Raw genomic sequence first — 27,383 nt, 5'->3', positions numbered from 1 at the left:
GACCAATAAGACATCATACCTCCCTTAACAGAATCTGCTATTGAGTAGGGACAAATAAGATAAACATACAGATAAATTTTATACAAGTTAGAATATGATAACTCCGTAAGGGGGATGCAAAATGCTGAGATCATTGAGGTAGATGGCTGAGATCATAGGTGGCACAGTGGAGAGAATGTTGGACGCGAAATTAGGAAGACCTGAGTTCAAATTCTGCTTCAGACACTGACTTTAGCCATGTGACCCTTTATTACTTAACCTCTCTCAGTTTCCTCATCTATAAAATGAGTATAATCATAGCACCACCCTCTCAGTATCATTGGGCGGGTCAAATGAGATAATATCTGTACAGCACTTTATAAATCCTAAAGTGCTAAATAAATGCCCCCTATAATTATTATTGCATCAGATAGAGAGAGAACTTCCAGGTGGGAGGGTTAGGGTAAAATTATCATTTTGGGGAAGTCTGGACAGATTGGGAACTGGCCGTATGGAATTTCCCTCTATGGATGCAACTGTACGGTCTTGGAGTTGCATTGAGAACATAGCTAGTTTTAAAGGCAGGAGCTGAACCCAGGTTCTAAGGCCAGCCTCTCCTATGCCATATTGCCACTCTGTGACATTTTCATCTATGTCTGGGGAAACAGAGGTCAATGTATGTCTTATACTTAAACCCTAACCTGCCCCAGGGCTCCCATTCATATTGGGCAGCAAGACCTCTTCATTCTTCTAAACATGGCTTTTTATGATTTTTCTCACTATCCCCCTTAACTCCACCCAGCAGACTTTTGCTCCCTTAGGAGCTTCTCAGCTCTCTTTCCTTCATTCAACCCATCTTCCATTCCATCCTCATCATTCAGTGACCCGGTCCATCCAACCTCCCTGTTCATCTGCCCCCGGCTGGGGGTGATGGGCATGACTTCCATTGTCTGGGACTGAAGGGAGGTGCTGCTGCTCAGTGGTGCTTCCTCAAGGTCACTCTGGCACTCCACTCACCAAGATCCCTCCACCAGCCTTTGCTGTCCTCTCAAGTGTCGTCCTGTCTTCTGATAAACTCGGTTCTTTCTTCCAGACGAAGCAGGCTCTCCTTAAGATCCTGGATGACATCAAGCCAGATGATTACTTCAATTTCATCCTTTTCGGGGGCCAAGTAAGAGCATGGAAAAGTTCCCTCATCCAGGCCACAGCTGCCAATTTGCAGGAAGCCAGAGTCTTTGTGCAAACCTTCAATCTTGCAGGCGGTAAATGCTGGTGGGGCTTTGTCTTGCTTTGCTCCCTGTACCACATGAAACTCAGTTATTTTCATCCTTTTCTCCTTGAAACAAAACAACCAACTTGGCCTCTTTTCCAAACTATGCCTGTTTACCTCCAATGCAGCAACAAATCTGAATGGTGGCTTGCTAGAAGGAATTAATATCCTGAATAAGGCTCATGAAGTTGACCCCAGGCTCAGAAATAACGCTCCCATCGTCATCATGTTGACAGATGGTGAACCTACTGTGGGTAAGTCCCCAAAGGCCTCATAAATCAGGCAAGGCAATTTGGGAAATCCACTTAACAAACGCTGAGCAGCTTCTGGGTGCAAGGCTAGGGACCTTGCTATTGGGTTGGGGAGACAGATAAGTGAACCCTGGTCTGTACCCATAGGAGCTTGCTGTTTAGTGACTGATGATGATGATGAGGATGATAATGATAATAATAACCAGCATTTATATAGCATTTTAAGGTTTGCAAAGTGCTTTACAAATATTTTCTCATCTTCACAACAACCCTGGGAGGTGGATGCTATGCCCATTTTACAGATAAGGAAACTGAGGCAGACCAGCAGGGTAAAACCTAGGAGTTAAGAGGAGGAGATAGGAGTAGAGAGCCCCCACTTGAGGGGAGTGTTATGACTTTGCCAATTTTTATGTTTAAATAAAGGGGAGACTAATCTTACCCAAATCCGAATGAATGTCAAGAATGCCGTGCAAGGGAAGTTTCCACTCTACAATCTGGGCTTTGGAGAAAATGTTGACTTTAATTTCTTGGAGGCAATGTCTCTGGAGAATGATGGGGCAGCCCGCAGAATTTACAGAGATAATGATGCGACCGAGCAGTTACAGGTATGTGATCTCTGGGTCTTCCAAAGCTGGGTACTCCTGGTCACAGGCAATGTGTGTTGTCCTTGTGCCAGGAAAAACAGAGAAACAAAGCATCACAGAATGTGAGAATGAGGCAGGGACCTTAGAGATCATCTGGTCCAATCATCTCATATTACAGAGAAGGAAACTGAGGCTGAAGAGAACGGACTTGAGTGAGGTCATATATTGAGACAGTGACACAACTGAAACAAGATGTTTCATTGCTGTGAGAAGTAGCCCCCTTCATAGAAACAACTAGGTCGGATCAAGCAAGAGGGAAAACAGGCAGATGGTTCGTGCATTCTCTCCTATGTCTGTGTAGGGCTGGATCTGTCACTAATTCACTCTGTGATCCTGGGAAAGCGACTTCATCTCTGACCCTCAGTTTCCTTCTTAGTAAAAATGAAAGGTTGGTCACTTTCAGTTCTAACATTCTGTGTCCCTGAACTCCATTACAAATCACTGTGGTGAGCCTAGAAACATTCCTCCTGCAAAAAATCCTCTGAATGTCGATCCTCCAGCCTTGCAGGAACACAGACAAATGCCTAGATTTTCTTGTGGTTCAGAACACCATTTTTCCCTCCATTCAGAAACTTGAAAAAGGTCTGAGGAGTAGGGAGAGATGAGCTCAATTGCATGAGGCCTTTTCTCCAGAGCAGCTTCTTGTGTCTCCTACAGGGCTTTTATGAGGAAGTTGCCAACCCCCTGCTCAAAGATGTGGAATTCCAGTATCCCAAGGCTTCCATCCAAGCCCTGACAGAGAATCGGGTCAAGCAATTCTATGATGGCTCTGAAATTGTGGTAGCTGGACAGCTCACTGATGGTGGAAAGAAAGGCTTTAAATCCGACGTGACCGGCCGTGGCGTGAGTAGCCAAAGAACAGATTTAGAGATGGAAAGGACCTTAGAGACACCAAGTCCAACTCCTTTGTTTTGCAGATGAGGAAACTGAGGCAGACAGCAGTGAAGAGACTTGCTCAGGGTCACAGGGCTAATAAGTGTCTGAGACAGGATTGGAAACCAGGTTTTACCGACTCTGGACCCAGTGCTTCCTCTGTGCATCCTCTCTTTTCCTCAGCTTCAGGAGTGATTCAGCCTGCAAAGTATGAAACCCACACAGGGGCTACTCCTTCCCCAACCCTCTCCCTGGAAGGTAGCTGAGCCACATTTCTCTTCCCAAGGATCCCAGGCACTCAGAATCCACCCCCAGCCATGCTCTGGCTGGAGTAAGCACTCCACATAGCAAAGCTAGCACTTTTTGTGTCTGGGCCAAGCAGCACAAAAAAAATCCCCTCAAATTAACTTTTTAAGTCACCTTCATTCTGTAGAGAGAGAACCCCTGGGGCAGTGTGAGACTGATGCTGGGAGAGGCAGAGCAGGTCAGGTTGCGCTAGGGAGAAAATCCCTGGAAAGGGACCATCTGCTAGCCTCCCAATTTAACTAATTACTCTTGCTACTTGTGTCAAGCTCAGCTGTCTCTCTCCTGCTGATGCTCTAAGTGCCCTATAAATTTCAGGCCCCAGAGAAAAGCCCAAGTCATGGGATAATATGTTTAGAGATAGAAGGGCCTTCAGAGACCCTAGCGCCCTCTAAACGCTGGCTGACTAGTAGTAAGAGAAAAAACTAACATAAGCACATCTGCTGTGGAAAAGAATAACAGCTTCCCTACGTCTCCCAAATACAGTATTGTACCTGGAAGGGAAAGGAGAGGACCCGAATCTTTTCCCTGGTTCACTTTTAACGTTGTGGGAAAAAAGTGAGCTTCATTCATCTAACTTCATTCCTTCATTCGCTGAGCCCTGAGCACTTAGAAGGTGTTAGTGCCTGGCACCAAATAAGTGCTTAACAAATGCTTACTGACTTGGTGGTGGTGGATGTGAAGAGGGATAGGATGCGGTTCCTGCCTTCAAGGAGCTTATCCTCTTATTGGAGATTCAAGATGTACGTACACAGAAAGTTAAATAACAGTGCAAGGGCTACCCAAAAGTATTTAGATGGCTAATGGGCAGGTAAGTGCTGCCTATGGTGAGTACTATGCCGTGCATTCAGAGGAGGGAGAGGTCTTTACAAACGGGGGTGGTCAAGAAAGGCTGTACAGAAGGCATAGACATGGAATTGGACCTTCTTGGTAGGATTTAGACAGGCTTTGATAAGGCATCCCAGAAAAAGCGAATAGTACCAACAAGACATGGAAGCAGTAACCCATATCCCATTTGGCGATCAGTGAAGAATTTGGTTTTGCTGGAGTGGAGGTTATGGTTTTCCCTCTGGAGCATAGGGAGATAGGTTTGGAAAGGTAGAGCAAAGCCAGCTGCCACGTGGTGTAATGGAGAGAGCCCTTTGAATCTCACCTCTGCCACTTGTGTGACTGCCAGCGAGTCACTGAACCAAGCTGAGTCTCAGCTTCTTCATCTTTAAAATGGAGATGATGATACTTGTGCTGTCTCCCTCGTAGGGCTGTTGTGGTGTAAGCTGTGAGGTGCTAGCTCTTCTTATTGTAGAGAGCCTTATGTGCTGGGGAAAGGAATTTGGTTTTGCAAAAAGACTTGACTTGAAAGGGTTAGAATCTGGGTCTTCCAAGTTCTCCATCCATTGCTGAGTTGGAAGGCCTGGAGCTAAAAACAGCAAACGAGGTTGAATAAGAGGTTTGTTTTGGCCTGGCTTTCTGGAGAGAGCTCATAGCAAATTTGCCTTGTCAGTGAAAATACTGTTTGTGTCTCTGTCATTATAAATCACTTGATAGGAAAGGAGCTTTCTTCTTGCGTCTCACCTTTTTGGCACTTTGCCAGGTTCTTTAATTTAAACTGATTTAATGGACTACAATGGTCTTAGCTAGAAATGCATATTTAACAGACAATGACAAGGTGCTGTTATGCAATTTTATAGATTTTTCCAAGTAGTGTAAGCTCTTCTATTGATGTGTATATATAGGTACAATAAACTATCAGATAACAATTTTTTCTCCCTCTCCCTATTGGAAACCCTAAGGAAAATAGAGAAATGATTTTTATTGGAAGCCTATCATGTTTGCTGTTGGAAGCCAATATTTTTCATTTTACTAAACTTTTCACTTGGCCTTTTTAGTAAAATAGATTGAAAGGGGCTCACTAGCTATCTTCAAGATTTGGTAAGCAAAATAATAATAACAAATAATAATAATAATAATTTGTAAGCTTTTGCAAAAACATTATGGTAGTATTAAGACATTACTTATGAATATTGTGTTACTCTGTAACTACTGAATTGTGAGATGTGCTGGGTTGTTAGTAATGAGCCACATAAAATAATGTGAAAGAGAAAAGTAAGTAAACATTAAAAATACTTTGTGTAAAAAAAAAAAAAGATTTGACTTGAGTTCAAGGGCTAGGCCAGGCTATGACCACATTGTCCCCAGACCTCATCCGGTGCATTTTTTTCATCCCCACAATCCATAGGCAGGCCAGGATCTGGTAACAACGTGCTCAGTCGATGAAGAAGAGATGGAGAAAATTCTCCGTGAGCGGGGTCACATGTTTGAGCAACACATTGAAAGGCTCTGGGCTTACCTCACCATCCAACAGTTGCTAGAAAAACGGTAACAGCTACAGTCCACTCCTGATTCTCCACAGAGTAGAGCAATAACACAGATAACCCAAATATCTTTTCCATTGGGATCCAGGATATCTGCCATGTTTTCTTTTTACTTCTTTTTAAGAGACTTAACTTTCACCATGGTGTTTTGTTCAATAAGTTAATATTAATCCATTAATCAACTATAATCATTGAGTACCTATCATTGTTTAAAAAAATGTTAAAATTAGCTTTTGTCTCCTGAGCATCCCATCAGAGAGAACTGGGGGAAGATAGTTCAGAATATTTTAGGTGATAGTCTGAGATTTTAAATTGTCATAAATTCTTCTGTAAGGGGAATAATACACTACGGAAGTAACTGAATGATGATTTAAAAAAAAAAGCACTCCATGAGATTTACTAGTATTTGTCTTGGAATCAAGAACTACTATCCCAAGTTTACAGCATTCATTTATTTGTTCAACAGTTACTTATTAAGCATCTTATTAACGAGGCAGCTAGGTGGTTCAGTGGACAGAGCACTGGGTTTGCAGTCAGGAAGATCTGAGTTCAAATCCAGCTTCAGACATTTACTACCTGTGTGACCCTGGGCAAGTCACTTAACCTCTATTTGCCTCAGTTTCCTCAGCTGTAACATGAAGATAGTGATAGCACCTATCTTGCAGGGTTGTCAGAATCGAATGAGATGATAATTGTAAAGTGCTCAGCATATAAATACTTATTCCTTTTGCTTCCCCACCTCCCCAGTGCCAGACAGCATGCTAGTTATAGTTTTCTCAATGAGAAATCCATACCTCTCTACCCCCCTGGGTCAGGAAGTCCTGGGACCCCTGACACAGAGCTCAGACCTGGTGTTATCTCTCAGGACAAAAGCAAACAGTGAGAAGGAGGTGAATGACCTGTCTGCCAAAGCCCTGGAGTTGTCTCTGAAATACAAATTTGTGACCCCTCTGACCTCCATGGTCATCACCAAGCCAGGAGACCCTGATGACCAGCTTGCCATTGCTGATAAGCCGGGAGAAGAAGGTATGGAGGTTTCTTCAGTCTATGGGTTGAGGCAGCTCTCAAAGGGCGCTCAGCAAGTTGGCCCTGCTGCTGGTCCAAACGCAGCTTGACCCATATGAGGTGTCTCTCAGGAGACACCTCTTCTCTGCTTGCTAGCTTGCAGAGAAGCAAATTTACTTAAACTTTACTCATTGTCTTAAATGCTTGCTTTTCTCTCCCCAGAGATGGCTGAATGTAAGTTCCCAATGGCATGATTCTTTTGGGGGTGTTTTTTATGGGAATAAACCATGTATAGCTTCTCCAGCTTGAGAAACAATTGATGGGTGCCTGCTTTCTAGGGGAGTGCTGTGCCACTAAGCTCTTGGCTTCCAAATAAACTGACACACAAACTCTCTTTGCACAAGATTATCTTTCTTCCCCTCACAACTGTGCATGGGATATGAATCGGAGTTTGGGGGATGATTTGTCTCAGTGCTGAGCCTTCACAAGTTATCAGTAGGAATATTTCCATGCACTTCCATGGTTTCTTTTCTTCTTTTCAAGCCCGGATCTTGTGTGTTTCCTAGTTCATCATCAGGATCTTCCCATACTTCTGCAAGCTCCATCCTTTCTCATTCACCTAGGCTCTGGGATCCCTTGTTAATAATTACGATGAAAATCATATTAATTCCTTGCATATATGCACTATTTCATGCCTCTCCAAGCATGTTCACATCCATTATATGATTTTGCCCTCACCATACCCTTGTGAGGTAAGTTAATTAGGCATTATTATTATTATTATTATTATTTGGGGGGCAGGTAGGTGGCGTAGTGGATAGAGTGCTGGGTTTGGAGTTGGGAAAACCTGAGTTCACATGTGGCCTCAGACACAAGCTGTGTGACCCTGAGCAAGTCATTTAACCCTGTTTGCCTCAGTTCCTCATCTGTAAAATGAATTGGAGAAGGAAATGGCAAACTACTCCAGTATCTTTGCCAAGAAAATCCCAAATGGAGTCACAAAGAGTCAAACATGACTGAAATGACTGAACATCCTTATTTTACAGGTAAGGAAACTGAGGCCCAGAGGGATGACATCATTTATTTGCCCAAGGTTATATACAGACTTAGTGAGAAGATCAGGACTAGAACACAGGTGCTCTGATTCACAACTCAGGCTCTTATCACCACACTCTGATGCCTCAGTAATTCAGAAATGCCTCTTTTGTTGTGACGGTGGGTTCTGGAGAGGTGCAGTATTGGCAGTGAAGACTTGGCTTCCTAGCCATGGCCTCTCAGATCTTCACACATAGCACTGCCCACTTCCACAGATCCCAAGGACCAGCTGGGCCTCTTCCCCCAATGAGGTTTTGTGTTACACCTGGCTCAGATTTTTGAAGGCCCTTTGCCTCATTGGTCACACATGGCAGGGGACAGGAGCATGCTCTTTCCCCCTGGAAGACTTTGGTGACATGTGCATTCTGTTTTGTTTTATCCACAGTGCAGAAAAAGCCGAGAAGGAGTAAGTACTGATCTCTCCATGGAATAACCTCTGCCATCTATACAGAGTCTCCCTATGCCTTCTCCCTAGCTCCTTCTGCAACCTACAGGGGGATCCAGCGCAGATGCCATTAATGCCATAGAAGTAGTCAGGGTGCTGCCTTTTCCCTAGTTTGGGTTTTTGGTTCCCAGACATCAAAGACAGACATTGTTTCAGGGGTCATCAGAGTCAGTCAAGTAGTGGGCACCTCTAAGTATCACTTCCCCAGGGGCATTGTAGGGACACTCTTTTCCTAAACATGCCCCCAAGAAGGTCCCTGATAGTGGAAAAAGAGAAGAACATTTCTCTAGGGTTGTCAAAACATAGGGTTTCTTCCAAAAAAGTCATTGTGCCCTGATATTTGTGTGGGAGGAAGTCCTCCCTCTCAAGGGCTGGCTGGGTTAGGCAATCTATACATTGTAATAAATGTGCGTAGTCAGGCAAAACTAATTGCCCCATTGGCCACATTCATCAAATATATGTTTTCTTCTGCACCCTATATCTGCCACCTCTCTGTCAGGAGATGGGTCCTCTGGAATCATGGTAGGTCATTGAATTATGCTGAATTATGACTTTAAAGGTGGCTTATTTCCTACAGTGTTGTTATTGTATAAATTGTTCTCCTTGTTCTGCTCACTTTGCTCTGCATTAGTTCATATAAGCCTTCTGGGTTGGTCTGACGCCATCCGTTTAATCATTTCTTATGGCACAATGATATTCCATTAGATTCATGGTAATTACACATACGCCATATTTTATTCAGCCACTCCTCAACTAAAGGACACTCTCTTCCCATCTAGTCTTTTGTTGTTACAAAAAAGATATATATTGATAAAAAGATATAATATGTAAATATTTTTGTACATATGGGTTCTTACCTTCTTTCTTTGATTTCTTTGACGGAGTATAAGCCTGGTATTGCTGGGTAAAATGTTATACACGGTGTAGTCACTTCTGGGGCATCATTCCAAGTTGCTTTCCAGAATGGCTGTACCAGGACATAATTCCACCAACAGTGCATGACCACCAGTTTTCAAAACATGTTTTTATCCCCCGACACTTAGCACAGTGACTGACACACAGTAAGTACATAATAAATATGTATTGATTGATTGGTTGATTGATTTTTCCTGGACAGCAATGGTGCTTCCAGCTCAACAGCAACCTCCTGCGTCTCGGGTTCCTGCTGGTCCTCAGGGTCCTCCAGCTCATGTGACCGGTGGTAAGGCCATTCGTACTCTGTGACAAGTTCTGAGGAAAATTGCTCAGATAGGGAACAAGTTCAAAGAAGGGTCCCAGGGAGGCTTGGACACCTTCCACCTGGCATCCCAGGCTTCCCAGGCTCTAGCTACTCATCTTTCCCATCCTCAAGACGTAGCACTTCTGAAGCCCCTCCGGGTCGGTGGGCTCAGTTACCTGTGGCAAGCCCACTGACACAAGGCCCAGACCCTCCTTTCCAGGTCATTTCATGGCTCTCTCAGGCTTTTGTGGCCTTTTCTTTAGGCCCCTATGAGTGCCACAAAAAGTATTGTGCTTGTGTGAAATCCATGGAAACAAACACTAAGACAGAGACTCAGACAAGGGCAACTAGTCAGAAAGTGACAGAGCTGGGACCAGAACCAGGGCTCCTGATGCCCAGAACACGGTGGGTTACCCTCTCTGGGCTGCCTCTTTCTTCAAGGGTACTTCTTATCTAGCTTTCCCTTAACAGTTGCTTTCTCCTGAGAGTCAGCTATGTGGGATAGTCAATAGAATCTTGGACTTGAAATCAGGAAGATCTGAATTCAGGTACTACCACAGATGCTTAGTAACTGGCAAAGTCACTTAACCTTTCCTAGCCTCAATTTCCTCATCTGTAAAATAGGAATGATAATAGATAGCATTCTCTTCACAGGGTTGTTGTAAAGATCAAAGGAGATAATAATTGTGTAAGTGAATTTACATATACCATATATACACAAAACATACATACACACATACACACACATATACACACCTCAAAGAGCTATATAAATACTAGCTATTATTCAGAAAGAGGTGCATAATTCCTTGCTCAAGTCATAAAAATAGATGGCTCTTTAAGTTTTCTAAGGCCTTTTGCGGCTGGTGGCCACAGAGAAAAATGGGAATTTCAAACAAAAGGGAAAAGGGTAAAATTCTGCCATTATAAGAAGTCTTAGCTATCTACTGTGGGCCCCGTATACAGGATTGGTCTTGGCTTGCCTTGGCTCCCCTCCTTGCACACTGGCTCACCTTCTTTCAGCTCTTGCTCTCATGGTCAGCCTTCTCCACAAGTACCAAGTACCTTCCAAGTACCTTATTTCTGGGTGCTGCTGGACAGAAAGCTGTGGGTGGAATAGCAGCCCAGAGATGCTGAAGGGAGTGAGAACAAAGGATTCAGAGTTCGTGTCCATCTCAGAGAATTCCAGATTTGTGACTGTTTTCGTATCCAACTTGTTTTACGTGGGGCATTCCTTCACATCGTTCCCAGGCATATTCTGTCATTGTGCTTCTGCCTGCTAGCTCCCTGTCTGACTCTTCTTATAGGGGTGGGGCTAGAAACCATGCAGAAGAGATTGGGAATAGAGCTGCACTCTAAATGACTTCCTCTTCTAGCAAAATGGTGCCCAAACAGGCCAGACTGTCCTCTTTCCCTTGCCCACCCTCCAAAAAATTTGCTTTAGATACCAGAATTCCTAGTTATATCTCTGCCTACAGTGGATGGAGACCCACACTTCATCATCCAGGTGCCTGAGAAAGATGATGCTGTCTGTTTCAATATCAATGAGGAGCCTGGTGTGGTGATGAGACTCATCCAAGATCCAGACACAGGTTGGGGCTGATGTGGGCCTGGGGCTGAGGGTGGGGTCGCATAACTTTGTGGTACTTGGGGAAGGGAAATGTGTGGGAGGCAAGTAGTAAGGAGACCTTGCAGCTCATTGGAAACTCTATACTCTTTTTTCCCCAGGGATCACAGTGAATGGGCAGCTCATTGGTGATAAAAATCATGGCAATGGGAAGAACAAAAACACTTATTTTGGAAGGCTCGGGATTATGAACCAGAAGACGGGATTTACATTGGAGGTGACACCTCAGAACATCACCCTTCATTCTGGCATGAAGGGACCTGTATTTTCTTGGCTGGACCAAGTCACACTGAGGCAGGAAGGGTAAGGTAGCCCTAGTTCATTTAAAGAACAGGGCATAAGATTGTCTCCAGGCATTGGACACACTGTCTGCATCCTTCTTCCCCAGAATACAAAAGCCAAGTGTTCACTCTACTGACCTTAGCATTAGGCACAAGGGAGGCAACACAAATAGAGGGCTCAGTCCCTGCCTTCAAGGGGTTTTCAGTCTAATTGGAGAGCTAGGAATGATGTGTGCACAAGTTTATACACATAATAGTCTCAAGAACATTTTGGAGGTTTTGTGACCCACAGATCCATCCATGACCCCAGCAGGAATCACAAGATGAGAGACGTGAACTGGTCCAAGTCCCGCATGGGATGTGGGAACCAGGCACTAAAGAGGTTCAATAGTTTGTCCAAGGTCATATAGGCACCAAGTGGTAGAGTTGGGATTTCAATCCAGATTTTCTGGCTTCAAATGTAAGGCTCTTTCCACCGTAGGGTGACAGTGACAATCATCCCGACTCGAAAACTGATGGTTTCCATGGACGATGCAGCCACCATAGTTGTCGTCTTGCACCACGTGTGGAAAAAGCATCCCGTCCACCAAGATTTCCTTGGGCTATATACAGTGGACAGCCACAAGATGTCACCACGGACACATGGGTTGCTGGGTAGGATTCCAGGCCACTCTGGTTTTGTCTTTCTTGGGATGTGGATGAGAAGGGGCTTCTCTGAGGGCAAATCGTATAGCAGCCACTGGAATTCCAAAAACTATAGGGCCTGAACCTCTCACTCTTATTACCTGCAGAAAATTCCTGTGTTTCCTGGGACGTGGCTGACCCCATAACAAATTATTAATATCATCATACAGAGGACCTTTGAAGCCCTCTGAACTTTATGCTCAACATTGAAAAACAGCACCTTATTTACTGAACTTCTAATTCTGGGCAAAACCTATAGCCCAGCTAGACCTAAAGTGAAGGACAGATAACAGTTAGGGGAGGTGTCAGCAGTGTGAGACTGTATGGGCCAGTCACTTCCAAAGCATGACAGTTAATGGTCCATATGGTTTCTCCAGGAATGTTAATGTATATAGCACAATGCTGGCTAAAAATTTTTTTCTGGCATAAATTATGTAAAGATTCTGTGGCCTAAAAACTTTGGTCAATACAACCTTATGTCTCCATAACTTTTTTCCATAGGCCAAGGGTCACTAGAGCCCATTAAAAATAAGATATGATTATTTCAGGAGTCTCGTTGGCTGTGATTTTATTTCAAGATGGTGGACTGAACTACAAATTAATGATAAGATGTATTTTGATGCTATTTTATGTTCCAAAATTCATCAAAATCAGATAGCTTGGAAAAGTTATTATGGGATAGGCACAAATTACCAAGCAGTTAAATTGATAGCAAAACCCCATTCCATTCAATGAACAATTTTCTTCTGCTCATGTGTCATGTGTCACCCAAAGCAACCTTATTTTACCCACTCAGCACTAGGGCTCACCCTTTGCCATGATGATTTGAAGTGTAGGAGTAAGAGGCCCCACGGGGTCTAGGGTTCTCCTGGAGTAGGTCTTCCTGTGAAAAACCAGAGACCCTCTGGTCTAGACTAAATTTGATGGTCTATGGACTTACATCCAGAAGGTAAGTTTTCCTTATTCTTCCCTTTCTTCCTTCAGCAAACATTTATTAAGCACCCATTCTATGCCAAAGCTCTTTGCTGGATGCCTCAGTCTCTCATCTTTCAGAAATCACAAATGTTAACCATAACCTGTGATGGAACTTTGCAGGGCAGTTCTTCTATTCTTTTGACTTTGAAGTTTTTGATGTCCGGCCAGGCTCTGACCCCAAGAAGCCCGATGCTACAATGTTGGTGAAAAACCATAGGCTGGCAGTTACCAGGTAAATAAATTTGCAAACATTGCCTTGAGTAATCCCTTTGTGCCTTTCAGGGTCTCAATATTGTTAGGACAAGGTCATACAAGCTCCTTTGAGGTGATTGGGCCTCTTCTCAGGATGAGTGTCCAGAAGTGAGGGTCCAGACTACTTCATTCCACTAAGGACAAAAGAGCTTGAAAGGTAGACTCCCCCCACTCTATCCCCACTCCTTCCCAGATTGCTAGGCACCAATCTGTCACATCCCTTAACAAGAACAGTTACCCCAAACATCTCAATGGACTGTGGAAGGACCCTAGCGATAGCCAGCTCCATGTAGAATATAACCACAGCTTCCTTAGGTCCCCAAGTCACCATGCACAGTCGAACTTGGGGGACTCTTAGTCCTTCACTCTATAGGCCAAATAATTTAACCAGTCTTGGCTAAAAGCTCCACCTTGCACTCAACCGTTTCCTGTACTTTGTTTCTAGTTCTAGCGGAGATCTCCTTTTCCTTCTCTCCCCTCTCCATCCCCCCAACCATCCCCCCAACGCCACTGGGAATAAAATGAGGAAGGCTTGATTTGCAAGGGAAGAGTGAACTTCAGAACATGCCAAAAAACAGAATACAAGAAATCATAGTGCTGAAAAGTTATGACTATGTAAATGAACTAATGAACTAATTAACTATTTAAATTACTATGTGACTAACATATTGACTTGTCAGGTTTACTCTTCCTAATCAACATTATCTCCTTTCTCCCCATGGGGAAGCCTGGCCATCACAGCCTCCTGGCATCTTTCCTATTTTGATTAGAAGTCATTCCAAACAATATACACTTACCTCGTGGTCCCCACTTCCCAATGATGTCTTACTACCAGTTGGTCTCTGCTCACCTTCCAGAATGCCTTTACTAGCTAGGTCCTTAAGTGTGGCCCTTTTGAATCCTTCAGTCAAACGGTCGCACTTGAGGACCTTTAGGGACACATGTGGCCTCGAGGCCACAGGTTCCCCATCCCTGGTAGACAGTGAAGGAGTTAATGTATAAATGAAATTAGCAAAAATATAACAAAATTGGATAAAAAGAACTATCAGAGCATAAATTTAGATCTATACTTTTAGCTCTAAAATTAAGACCTTTGCTTCCATCTAGCCCAAACCCCTCATTTTACATGCAAGGAAACTAAGGCCCAGAGGGAAACCAAGGCCAAGAGAGGTTAAGTGACTCGCCCAAGCTCACACAAGTAGCAAAGGGGCAGTCTGGGAATTTGAATCAGGACTGGATGTTGAATCAACTAAATACAACCTCTTTTCCAGTGTACCAAAGAATCTTGAGACAACATAATGAAAAAGTTCAGTTTGCAAATGTAAGCAAAGCAACAGGCTCAATGAAAAATACAATTATTTAATTCGAGGTCAGAATGAATGAAATAGCAGATGAAACAAAATAAAAGAGCTCAGAAAATGATGGAAAAGGATTTGGAAACAATGCAGACAAAAGTGACATCTGTAGAATAGAGTGAAAAAGGAGAATATTTAAGAACTATTGGTCTTCCCCAAAACTGTGAAGAAGAGACTGACTTGTCACTATATTTCAGGAAATCATATAAGAAAGTTTCCCATAAATATTTAAAAAGTACAAATTTCAAGTCAAAAGAATTTACAACATGCCAACAAGGGTGAACCCGAAAATCCAAGCTTCAAGCTTATAATGACAAGGAGACAATATTATAAATGGTCAAGAAAAAGAGACATTATGTATCTGAAATCACCAATTCATATTGCAAAATATTTTCCTCAAAGTTATCAAGTCAAGAAAAACAAGAAATACAAATACAAAAGAATCTTGAATATCATATTCCAAAATAGGACTTCATCCCCAAATAAATTTCCCTGAAAAGCTAAGGATTCTTGGAAGAGACAAAAGATGGTCATTTTAAGTCTACATGAATTTTATGAATTTATGATGGAGATTGCACAAACTTAGATCAGCTTTTGACATTAAAAACCAACAAAACTACAGAATTAGAAATGAATCACAAAAACTTAATGGGTAATTTACAAATGTGATTACACTAGTTACAACTAATTGCTATGTCAATATTGATAATGTTAACATTTCCCTCTGTTACCATGTGGAAATGAAAAACCACAGTAGTATTATTTTGGTTAACAACCAAGTGACAAATGGGTTTGAGAGGGGAAAAATAGGGGAAAAAGGAGCAGAGGAATAAGATGGTTTTGGGTATGACTGAATTTTCAAATGATAGAGAAAAAAGAGCAGGTTAATAAGGGAAAAGGGATAGAAAGCAATGCCAGAATGACAGTCCTGTAACAAACAAGGTATGGGGGAATAATGAAGAAATAGTTTTTGCAAAACATAGTTTTGCAACTTATAATTGTACAAAATATAGGAACTTTTTTTGTGTTGTGAATGTATGTATTAAGGTTGGGAAGCATTGGTTTTTGTGAAATAAGAAAGATCATGTTCTGTTTTCTCAAAAATGAGTAATTCAATAGAGTAAGATAGAAGATAAGTCAAATTGAACAATTATAACCTTCAATTTGATAGAACAAAGTCCTACTTCAAAGCCACATAATGGTATAGAGGTAGCCCAGGGTTCTCTCAGGTTATGCCAGTGGAGAACTACATTTGGCAAGTAGAGGTCTATGACGAACATGATTAATAACATCCAAATTAAGTCTAAATATGCTTTATTTTCTAAAGTTTTGTTTTTTTATGCCACAGTCACTGCCCAATATATCATCCCCACCCTCTGACATTGAGCCCTCCATTGTAATAAAGAAACACAGTTAAGCAAAATCAATCAAGAAGCAGCCAGGGGGGTTAGTGGATGGAACACTGGACTTGGAATTAGGAAGACCTGAGTTCGAATTTTATCTCAGACATTAGGCTAGGGAATTAATCTCACTCGGCCCCAGTTTCCTCATCTGTAAAATGGGGATAATAATGGCACCTACCTTACAGGGTTGTTGTGAAGACCAAGTGAGATATCATATGTAAAGCTCTTTGCACATCCTAAAGTGCTAAATGCTAGATCCTTCTTCAGGCACCTATCATCTGTGTAACTCTGGGCAAGTCACTTAAAACCTCTGTCTATCTCAGTTTCCTCATCTGTAAAATGAGGATAATAATAGTACCTACCCTCCAAGGTTTTTGTGAGGATCAGATGAGATACTATTTGTTATATGCTTTGCAAAACTAAAAACTCCATATAAATGTTTGCTATTATTATTTTAGTATTCTTTTTTCTTTTTCATTACTGTAGTCTGTGCAAATCATCAGTTCTCAAACTTTTTGGCTTCAGGACTGTTTTACACTCTTATAAATTATTGAGGATCGGAAAGAGCTTTAATTTATGTGGATTATATCTATCTAGACTTACAGTATTAGAATTAAACTAAATTTTGAAATAATTCACTTAAAATAACGAACTATTACATATTATCATAAATAACATATTTAATAAAAATAACCATAATTTCCAAAACAAAAACAATTTAGTAAGGACAGTGGCATTGTTTTACTATTTTTTGCAAATCACTTTAATGTTTGGCTTAACAGAAGACAGCTAGATACTTATATTTGCTTCTGCATTCAATCTGCTGCAACATGCTGTTTTGTTTGAAAAAATATGAAGAAAATCTGGCCTTACACAGATAGGTGATCAGAAAAGGGAAGAATGTTTCAATAGGCAAATGACAGTTTAGATGGTTTTGTTCTCATAGACTTCCTGAGTCTTGGAGATCTCCAAGAATCTGTAGACCATGTTTTGGAAAACTACTGGGTAAATTGTTATCCTGGTTCTTTCTACTCTATTTTGCTTAATTTTCTGTAAATTTCCCCAAATTTTTCTGAGTTCCTCATATTTATGATTTCTTATTGTGCAACAGCATTTCACAGCATCTGTCTACCACAATTTGTTCAGACAGTTTAGAATCAAGAAACACCTACTTTGTTTACAGTTTTTTGGCACCGCAAAATGTGCTGCTATGAATATTTTTTATATGTATGGAGTCTTTGTTTCTGTTTTTTACTTCCTTGGGATTGTTGTATAAAAGGATATGAATATTTTGGCAACTTTTCCCCCATAATTCCAAATTCGACATATACTCTAATTCTTGATAACGTCAATGCAAAGCTGAGGACAGGAGAAGACAGTGAAAAAATATATTGGAAAACATGATTCAATAGTAGTAAATGAGAGAGCTAATAGCTTATAGACTATACAGAAGCATTGCATATTCCAAGAAGAGAATTGGGAGACACTGCACATGATGAATGCCGAGTAACAGCATAAAAAGGAAATGATTACATTTTCATGGGCTATAATGACTGATTACTAATGTGGTAGTCATTTCTGAATTATCTATCTATATATAATCAAATCAGTAGCTCATTAGAGGAATGATAAAAATCACTATCAAACAGAAGAAAGAATAAAAATGAGACAAAGATATATCAATCAATTATAGCAACTCCAACTTGATGTATTTAAACAATTTGTTGATACTGAAAAATGGCAAATGGATAAAACAATGTGGACTGTTTACTTGAACATGTTTACATCTACGTGGACTATTCACATATCTTAAGGAAGTTTAACTAATGTAAACCAACAATCACAATGATACCAAAAATCCTAAAAACCTCCTTATCAAGAAAACACTTGATTTCATTCCGAGGAGAGAAATATGGAACCCAAGAACAATATCAATTTAGAGTGTAAAGTCATTCATATTTGGTTTTGTCTCCCCAGAGTCTAGTGTGATGCTTTTCATAGAGTAGGTGCTCAACAGATATTTGTTGTATTGAATTGTAAGATCTTGCAGGGGAGGAAGATGGAAGATTATGAACAGTATCCTTTCATAAGACAGCAAGAAGTAGTGAAAAGAAAACAAGTTAAAAGGAAGCTTGGTGAGATATCCAGCTAAGAAAATAATCCTTAGGGTATTTAAGAATGAAACTGGAAAGAGGACAATAAACGTAAGAAAAAAGGGGGGGAAATCTTTCAAGATTTTAAAAAACAAATACCTTTTCATCTTCAAAGACTGTGGAGATATTACATTTGAACTCTAACATTGCAATCCCTTATAGATTTAAGTTGGGAAGATAAGCTAAAATTTATAATGCTTTAGCTAATGCCAGAAACTCTGGAATTACAGTGATGACTTCAGAAAAACATGAATTTAAAATAGACAGCATTAAGAGAAATAGCTCAAAAGGTTGCCTGTCCAATTGCATGTCATAGTCTGACCAACAGATATTCTGATCTATTTGGTTATTTCTGTTTGAATTGTAAGGCGACACTTTTTTTTTTTTGAGGCAATTGGGGTTAAGTGACTTGCCCAGGGTCACAGAGTTAGTAAGCGTCAAGTGTCTGAGACTGGATTTGAACTCAGGTCCTCCTGACTCTGGGGCTGGTGCCCTATCCACTGCACCATCTAGCTGCCCCTTAGGTGATGCTCTTTTAAGGCCATAGATCTCATTGAAAAATTCCTGTTGACTTCCTGGAGCTGACAGCTGAAGCTCACTCTGTTCCAAAGCCTGAGATCCAAAGGCTGCCCTCACCACCACATCCCACAAGAGCAATGTTCAAGCAAGCAAAGAACTTAGACACATGGGGAAAATAGTCTTCCAAAGCTATCTATGAGCTATCTGTGGCTGGATCTTCTGGTCAGCCTGACAAGTCTTAGGATAAAGATTATAATTCTTACATTTTACCACTGCTAAAAGGCGAGCAGCTCTGCCACATATCATACAGGTTAAAATTTCAGAACATATAACGATATCAATGGATTTTCACTACACAGTCTCCAGAATCTTCTCATACTCTTCAAAAATACATGTAGAAACAAGATCAACCATGAAAAGGACTTTGGAAAAGGTCATATTAAAGACAAATTATTTGGGACAATGAAGAAAAGCATTTCACTGAGTGCATATAGAAAATATTTGAGCTCTCAATTCTTCCCTTGACCCTTTGACTGAAGCTGAGGAAGAATTATAGTAAAGTAAGATTAATGAGGTCTGAACTGATGTTGGTATGACTGCTAAGTATTCAACACTGCAAGGAGTAACATTCCCCATTGCTGGAGAAACTCTTTGGGTTTTGGAAAAATTAAATAGTAGTCAGCTCAACTATGTGCAATTGGAAATAAATATAAAAAATTAAAATATAATTTAGCCAAAATGACAAATACAGTACTAAGAGACTTGCCAAAAAGGATTCTAAAAGATTGAGCATGTTATCCTTTTTTTTCCCCCACATGTAAACATTCCCATAAGGAGATAATTTGAATTCTGTGGGTTTTATTCACTCATTGCCTGGGTACACATGCAGTGCAAGAGAAAGAATACTTTGTTCTTGCCCTGAGAGTCCTCTGCTACAAGTTATAGCAAGAAAACCACAGATGGACATAATTAGAAAGATTGAATTAGATAATAGAAATGAATTAACAGCAGACTTCCTTTGTGAAGTGCCTCCAAAGCAACATGTCCATTAGGATAATTTTGCTAAACTAAAGGACCTGCAGGAAAAAGAGGAATGAGAAGACTAATTAGGGGTCCAGTTGAAACCGAAGCCACTACTGACTAAACTCTATTACATACACTGGTAATGCTAGGTATTATACAATCAGCTTTAAAAGCCCAGGTTTTAGTACTAGACAACTGAAATCATTACACATTAAGGTGGAATGTTTAGAAAAAAATTCCATGAAAAAAATATCACTTCTTACTTGTTGATGTTTCAACAACACACACCCTAAAACAACTATTTCTACTTTTTTCATCTTAAAGCTAAAACATTTTAGGTAGTATTTTAGGACATTGTTTCATATAGCAACACAATCCATTTTTATTAGTCTGAGAATTTCCCATAATCCTCAAAACTGTACTCAATATGGCTAAATCTAGGTATTCTTAATGATATATAAAGAAAGCCATTTTTTTCTCCTTGTACTTCCCCTCCCAAGACAGGATAATTTATCCAATTGGACATTCAGTTGATAGATTTTAAAACCTTAACAAAAACAGGAAACATGTGTATTATTTAATGAATTTGTTGAGGAGAGAGTTATTTTTCTTTCTGAAAACATCATTTTCTGCCTGATAGGTAGTAATGTATATGTTCACTTTGGGGACGATTATTAGCTCCTAAAGAAATCTAGGATGTTTGAAAAATCATTCAAAAGTTCTTTGAAACTCTTGCAGTAGTCTGGGATTTCTACTTGAATTTGTTCTTTTGTTAATGACATTAATGTTGTATCAGATTAGTTGACTTTGAAAATGTGAAATATATTTAGTAATTTTTAGTAATGAATGATTTCTACTTACATTTTGGAAATGTAAATTTAAAAGTTTTGGGAATATTTTTTTAAAAATTCCAAAACTAATTAAGTTATTCCCTTCCTCAGGAGGAGGTCAAATACTTATAATCCTAGGCTGAGTTTAAAGTTAATGTCATCAAATCAAAACTGATAATGACCAACTGAAATGTTGAGAAAAAATAATTTTAATGCCAGTTGGGTTTTTCTGTGGAAAAAACCATAAATTCACATAGAACAGTAGAAATTGAATTCTTAATATTTAAGCATGCTAAGTAATTTACATTGATACTGCACTAATTAGTACATAGCAAAGATAGATTTTAAATTTGTTTTACAAAATAAAATCTGTGGTCATTAATAAGACCCAAATTGAGTTGTTACTGTAGTTGCAGCCATTATTTTCAGGCAAAAAGAATGATTGGTTACAGAGTAGCCTATTAAGATTCTATAAAATTATTTAATACTAGCTCCACATGGACAGTTAAACAGTAAGTTCTGCTTGCGCTAGATGAAATTGAATGGATATTCCTGAACATACATAGACATAATATAAATCAGTCTTAAGATAATTTTTATTAGTTGTGATTGTTGAAAATAGAAAATGCATGTTTCTATAGCATAACCATATGTTTTGGGTAGTATTACCACAAATACAAATATCTCTAACAATTTATATAGCAACAAAGAATCACATTCCTCTTGTGAAAGTTTTATAAGTATTTTTATTTGCTCTCAATTTCTCTCTTTAACAAAAAGAATGTAGTATTTAAGCTTCAATGCAGTCAGCATCATGTCATCTAGAAACAGAAGCAGTGAAAAGATACTGTCTTCTAAATGAAATTCCTCTTTCATTTAACCTTTCTTCCATGACAGAATTCCACAGAATATGAACGCAAAAATAAATTGTGGCCTCTACTATTGGGCGTGAAGATTTCACATTGAAATAAGGCAGTTATAGTATGCTTAATCTGCCATTGACCTGAGAGAATAGCAGCATTACACATCTGTGCACCTAATGGCATAACAACTAAGTTTATAAAAATACATTTTGAGCATCAAAATTAGATATATTTAAAATATTGTATTGATGCCCTTTGTTTTTATATCACAGAATGAACTCTTCCCTTGGGGCATGACTAAACAAATTGTTTAAAAATAGAATTAATATGATATCATGAGAAATTAAAAATATCAAGAGTACTAAGAAATACAGGAAGATGTATGATGTAAAGTAAAGAAAGCAGAACCAAAACCACAACATATATAGTAACTACAACTGTGTAAATAATATCAAAATAACAGAAACAAAATATGAAAAAATACACAGAAGGAAAAAAGTTCTGAAAAAGACACAAATAGGACATTTTTGTTACTATCTTGTTAATATAACTCTTAAAACAAACTTTGACAAAAGTTAATAGTATCATGTACAATCTTTTTCATTCTTATTTTTGCATTTAAATACTTATCTTTTTAATGTTTTGTTAAGATTATATTAATGCAAACATATTTTTTTCTTTTTTAATTTTTAATTAATTTATTTTGAATTATCAACAATCACTTCCACAAGCTTTTGAGTTTTAAATTTTTCTCCCCCTCCCTCCCCACCTCCCTCCCCAAGACAGCATGCAATCTGATATAGGCTATACATATATATTCCTATTAAACATATTTTCACATTAGTGAGATTGTAGGTAAGAATTAGAACCAATAGGAGGAACCACCAGAAAAAGGATACAAAACACAACAGAAGAAAAAAAATAGCAAACAGTATGCTTCAATCTACATTCAAACTCCATAATTCTTTTTTTGGATGGGGATAGCATATTCCATCATGAGGCCTTTGGAGATGTCTTAGATGCTTGTATTGCTGAGAAGGGTTAAGTCTATCAATATTAGTCATGGCACAGCATGTCTGTTATTGTGTATAATGTTCTCCTGGTTCTGCTCATTTCACTCAGCATCAGACCATACAAGTCTTTCCAGGTTTTTCTGAAGTCAGCCTGTTCATCATTTCTCATAGCACAATAGTATTCCATTATATACATATACCACAACTTGTTCAGCCATTCCCCAATTGATGGGCATCCTCTCAATTTCCAATTCTTTGCCACCACAAAAAGAGCTGCTATAAATATTTTGGTACATGTCGGTCCTTTTCCCATTTGTATTATCTCTCTGGGATATAGCCCTAGGAGTGTTATTGCTGGGTCAAAGGGTATGCACATTTTTATAGCCCTTTGGGCATAGTTCCAAATTGCTCTCCAAAATGGTTGGATCATTTCGCAATTCTACCAACAATGCATTAGTGTTCCCATTTTCCCACATCTTCTCCAATATTTATCATTTTCCTGTTTTGTCATGTTGGCCAATCTGATAGGTGTGATGTGGTAACTCAGAGTTGTTTTGATTCGCATTTCTCTAATCAATAGTGATTTAGAGCATTTTTTCATATGACTATAGATGGCTTTAATTTCTTCATCTGAGAACTGTCTGTTCATATCCTTTGACCATTTATCAATTGGGGAATGACTTGTATTTTTATAAATTTGACTTAATTCTCTATGTATTTTAGAAATGAGGTCCTTATCAGAGAGACTGGTTGTAGAAATTCTTTCCCAATTTTCTACCTTCCTTCTAATCTTGGTTACATTGGCTTTGTTTGTGCAAAAACTTTTCAACTTAATGTAATCAAAGTTATCCATTTTGCTTTTTGTAATGTTCTTTATCTCCTGTTTGGTCATGAATTCTTCTGTTCTCCATAGATCTGATAGGTGAACTATTCCTTGTTCTCTTAGTTAATGCAAAAAAAAATCTTTGAAGGGAAATAAGAGAAGAAGAACATAATCCTTACTCTTGAAAAGCTAACCATCTAGCTAGGGAGATAAGATCAACACATATAAAATAACTAGAGAGTAATTACAATTATCAGTCAAAATAACAACAGGTACAAGAAGTTATAAAAATTGTATTAACTACAGTGAGGGACATGGAATGTGGAAACCATTGCAGTTTGTTGTTCAGTAGTTTTTCAGTTGTGTCTGACTCTTCATGACCTCATTTGAGTTTGTTTTTTGTTGCTGTTTTTTTTTTGGCAAAGATATTGGAGTAGTTTGTCATTTCCTTCTCCAGCTCATTTTACAGATGAGGAAACTGAGGCAAACAGGGTGAAGTGACCTGTCCAGGGTCACACAGCTAGTAAGTGTGTGAGGCCAGATTTGAACTCAGGAAGATGAGTCTTCCCGACTCCAGGTCTTATACTCTATCCACTGTGCTACCTAGTTGCACTATTGTGCAGCATGAAACAAGTAAGACTTTCTGTGGGTTTTATGTGGGGTCTGAAAGAAAATAATGAGTATGTATTAAAATGAGGAAGGAGACAGGCAAGTATTCTAGGGACCTGGAGCCTCCACTACCTACTTCTACTAACCCATAGACTTGGGAGGGTGAAGAGAAAGCTACTACACTCATGCATGACTGGGGATCTACCTTTCTTGGGTGGTTTACAATTAATATGTTTCTCCTTCTAGGGGCTCACAGAAAGACTATAGAAAGGACCCCTGGCTGGGCAGTGATGTCTCCTGCTGGTTTGTGCATAACAACGGTGATGGGCTGATTGATGGCATCCACACTGATTACATCATCCCCAGCATATTCTAAGTCCGACATTTGGAAAAATCTTTTGTTCTCCTTATTGAGTTTGTGGTTCTGATCACATGAGAGCCACCTCTTAGCATTTGTACTTGAGCTTAAATAAGAGGAAAAGCATCTTCAGCCTATGGGATGGAGATGGATGGAGCAATGGTCAGCAGTTCAACATATCTTCTGACCTCACTCCATTCTACTTTGTAAATTAGATTTCTCCCTGAGCTCTTTCAAATTCTGTTATGTAATTATGGTTGACATATTGTATGCCTCATTAAACAGTAGCTTTATCCTGCTTCACTGTTGTGTATATTGAAGAAATTGGGTAGTGGTTACTGGGGAGATTGACATCTGAAGGGCCCAAGACAACCCATAAATGGAACTTTGAAGGTATTGCTTTAGAAATAGCAAAACTAAAAGGAAGAGAAGAATGGGACAGGAAAAAGAATGGAAGGGCTACCGGAAGTCAGAAAGGCAAAGTACCTGGGACCTACCCTCCCAAAGGATCAGCATCCTCATCTTCTTAGAGTCATCAAAGGTGATTATCTGGGGACTGGTGAGCATTTTAAAAAATCAGACTTGTCCAGCAACTCACCTCTTTTCCTATTATTTCTGAATTCTCTGTTTTTTTCCCCTTAAAACAGTTTCTTCTATAATTGCATTCTCCCTGCCCCAAGGGAAAATGAATGGATATGGAATTCCAAAAAATCCCTCTCAAAAGTGGGTCTCTAGGGAAAGAAAAAAATAATTTCAATGTGTTCTTAAAAAAAAAAACCCTATTATACCTGTGAAGAAGTTGGTTTGTAAAGTTTATTTCACTTCCAATATCCTCGCCAAACGAATTTGAGTTAGAAACATCACTAAGTAAAAGAGGCAAGGTCATTGTCTTCCATCTTCTATGCCCGCATTTATTGTTTATAACTGAGAGTGGTAAAATAATCTTGGCTTTGGTGTTATTTGAACCCATGGCTTAAAGTCTACAGAGTGTTTATGATCTGGGAAGATGATCCAAAAATGAGAAAAAAAGAAGAAGAAGAAAAAAAGAAACTTCCTCTTTTTTGTCCATTATGTCCCCACCTAGCATTTGCTCCTGGAAAATCTCCAATACAGGTCATATCTAGCTTCCACAAATACAGATAAAAGGGCCCCCACATCTTGTACAATGATTCAAGGTAGCAAAGGCATATGAATAGAAGACAACTTTTAGTTCACTCCATAGAAAATGGAGAAAACAGAGGGTTCATGGTGAGACAGTGTGGGTTATTAGATAAAATGTTGGACTTGGAATAAGAAAGAACTGGGTTAAAATCCGGCTTCTGACACCAAGTGACCACAGGCTAGTCACTTAATCTCTCTGTGTCTCCATTTCCTTATCTGCAAAATAAGGAGATTGGATTCAGTGGCTTTGGAGGTTCCTTCTAGCTCTAAATCTATGATTCAATGAAACAGATACAGAAAATATAGAAGGCACTCAAAGGACCTAAAGAATAATGTAGGCAGATAGGGAGAATCCAATAAAGCACTAAGTGGCTCTCTTTAGAAGGAACTCCATTGGGACATCCTTTTGACATTCTGACAAACCCCCCCACCAAGACCTACACAGTACTCATGTCTTGTCACTCTCAATTCAGAGATGCTAGGAAGGTCCTGATGAACCACACCCCACACCCGCCAAAAATATTTCACTCCACCTAAAAGCTGCTTTGGGACTGCTGAAGGAGCAAAAACCCTTTCTACTGAACTCATACTATTCAAATAACTCACTTAAATAGTGTGTGTGTGTATGTGTGTGTGTGTGTGTGTACTCTCTAGAGGTGGCTAGGTTCATATCTTTTACCCTGTTCTCTCCCATTCCCATATTGTGGCTTTGCTTTTCAGTTACAGGAGTCATGTGGTTGATCCTTTTCCTGATTAAGAAATCCTCTTCTCACTTTAGAAGGCTAGACCACTGAACTCTTGAAGTTAACTTGGGGTTAGTAACCACAAGGCACTTACCAACACTGGTGCTGCTCAGGAAATCTCTGGATAGAAGATTAGATTCTGGTATTTCAATCAATCAATTTCAATCTGGTATAACAATCAAAAGACAAAAGGGAAGAGGCTGGAAAACAGTCTGCTGTTCTCTTATTTTTATAGAGCTAGCTACTCCAGTAAGAGTCTGCCCTAAGTTCCATTTTGGGGGCAGGTCCAATCGATATAAACCAATCAAAGTCATCACCTGACTTCTCAATAAGGCTTGCCTGCATTCTTCATGGGAAGGTGCTTTTCCAACTGCAGACCAAGATGCGTCAAATCAGAGACTCCCCTGGCTAATCCCTTTATACTGTATTTAGGTCAACAAAAATCTTTTCTATCTTCTCACACATGCACTAGCCAGCAGAAGCAAATACTAGAACTTGCCAAGAAAGTTGATGATTAAAGATACTTTGAGTTTACAAAACAGAACACTTTCAAAGATATTTCAAAAGATCATGTTTTACAATATAAAGATAATAGCCCTGTAAATGGACCTCTAAGAAAGAGGTCACTTAAAGTCATTTAAGGCAGACATCTATTTCTGAGCTGGTAAATGCATGTGTTCTTCCACACATCATAATATCTTTCCTGACCATCTGACTAGGGCTGGAAGGAAGCTGGCCTCAAAGGATCAGTGTGGTATGGCAAAAAAGATAGTGGAAAGAGAATCAGAAGAAGTGGGCTTTAGTTCTAGATTCTCAACTAACTTTCTGTGTCCTTGGGGGAAAGTCCTTTCCTATCTTTGGGCCTCAGTTTTACCACCTGTAAAATAAGGAAGTCATACTACATGATCTTTAAGGTTCTTTTCACATCTATAAGCTTAGGAATCTAATCAACCAACAAGCATTGACTAAGCACTTACTATGTGCTAAGATAATTAGAGAAGGCACTAACAATTGCAGGGAATCAAGAAAGGCTGTTTGTAGGACATGATGCTTGAGCTTCATCTTGAAGGAAAAGAGAGAATGAAGTGGCAGCAGATTCCAAGTATGGGGGACAACAAGGGAAAAGACACAGAAACACGAGATGGAGTGTCGTGTGTACGTTCCAGAAAGAAGCTCTGTTTGTCTGGATGATAGAGTGTGGGAAGTGGAGTAATGAATAATTAGGTTGGAAAGCGAAATGGGACCAGGCTTTTAC

The 27,383-nt window shown here is 39.7% G+C and overlaps 1 protein-coding gene and 1 pseudogene across 2 annotated transcripts in view; both read left to right on the top strand.

Annotated features, from left to right (window-relative positions):
* The window catches only part of ITIH1 (inter-alpha-trypsin inhibitor heavy chain 1), a 42,794-nt gene extending 18,267 nt beyond the window's left edge, over positions 1 to 24,527 (top strand). For both annotated transcript variants that reach the window (XM_027837235.1, XM_027837237.1), the window contains 14 exons: positions 1,073 to 1,241; positions 1,378 to 1,503; positions 1,924 to 2,105; positions 2,802 to 2,987; positions 5,557 to 5,696; positions 6,558 to 6,718; positions 6,920 to 6,931; positions 8,178 to 8,198; positions 9,355 to 9,438; positions 10,935 to 11,048; positions 11,185 to 11,386; positions 11,846 to 12,018; positions 13,144 to 13,255; positions 24,113 to 24,527. In XM_027837235.1, the coding sequence (XP_027693036.1) occupies positions 1,073 to 1,241; positions 1,378 to 1,503; positions 1,924 to 2,105; positions 2,802 to 2,987; positions 5,557 to 5,696; positions 6,558 to 6,718; positions 6,920 to 6,931; positions 8,178 to 8,198; positions 9,355 to 9,438; positions 10,935 to 11,048; positions 11,185 to 11,386; positions 11,846 to 12,018; positions 13,144 to 13,255; positions 24,113 to 24,242 (1,812 nt within the window). In that variant the 3' untranslated portion in view covers positions 24,243 to 24,527. The remainder of the gene's footprint in view (positions 1 to 1,072; positions 1,242 to 1,377; positions 1,504 to 1,923; positions 2,106 to 2,801; positions 2,988 to 5,556; positions 5,697 to 6,557; positions 6,719 to 6,919; positions 6,932 to 8,177; positions 8,199 to 9,354; positions 9,439 to 10,934; positions 11,049 to 11,184; positions 11,387 to 11,845; positions 12,019 to 13,143; positions 13,256 to 24,112) is intronic.
* LOC114024240 lies at positions 17,533 to 19,849 on the top strand (annotated as a pseudogene).
* Positions 24,528 to 27,383: the final 2,856 nt, after the last annotated feature.

This window comes from Vombatus ursinus, unplaced genomic scaffold, assembly GCF_900497805.2.
Source record: "Vombatus ursinus unplaced genomic scaffold, bare-nosed wombat genome assembly UNPS02014820.1, whole genome shotgun sequence".
Lineage (NCBI taxonomy): Eukaryota > Metazoa > Chordata > Mammalia > Diprotodontia > Vombatidae > Vombatus > Vombatus ursinus.
Note: the sequence above shows the minus strand (reverse complement) of the source record. Positions and strands in the feature narration are given on the sequence as shown.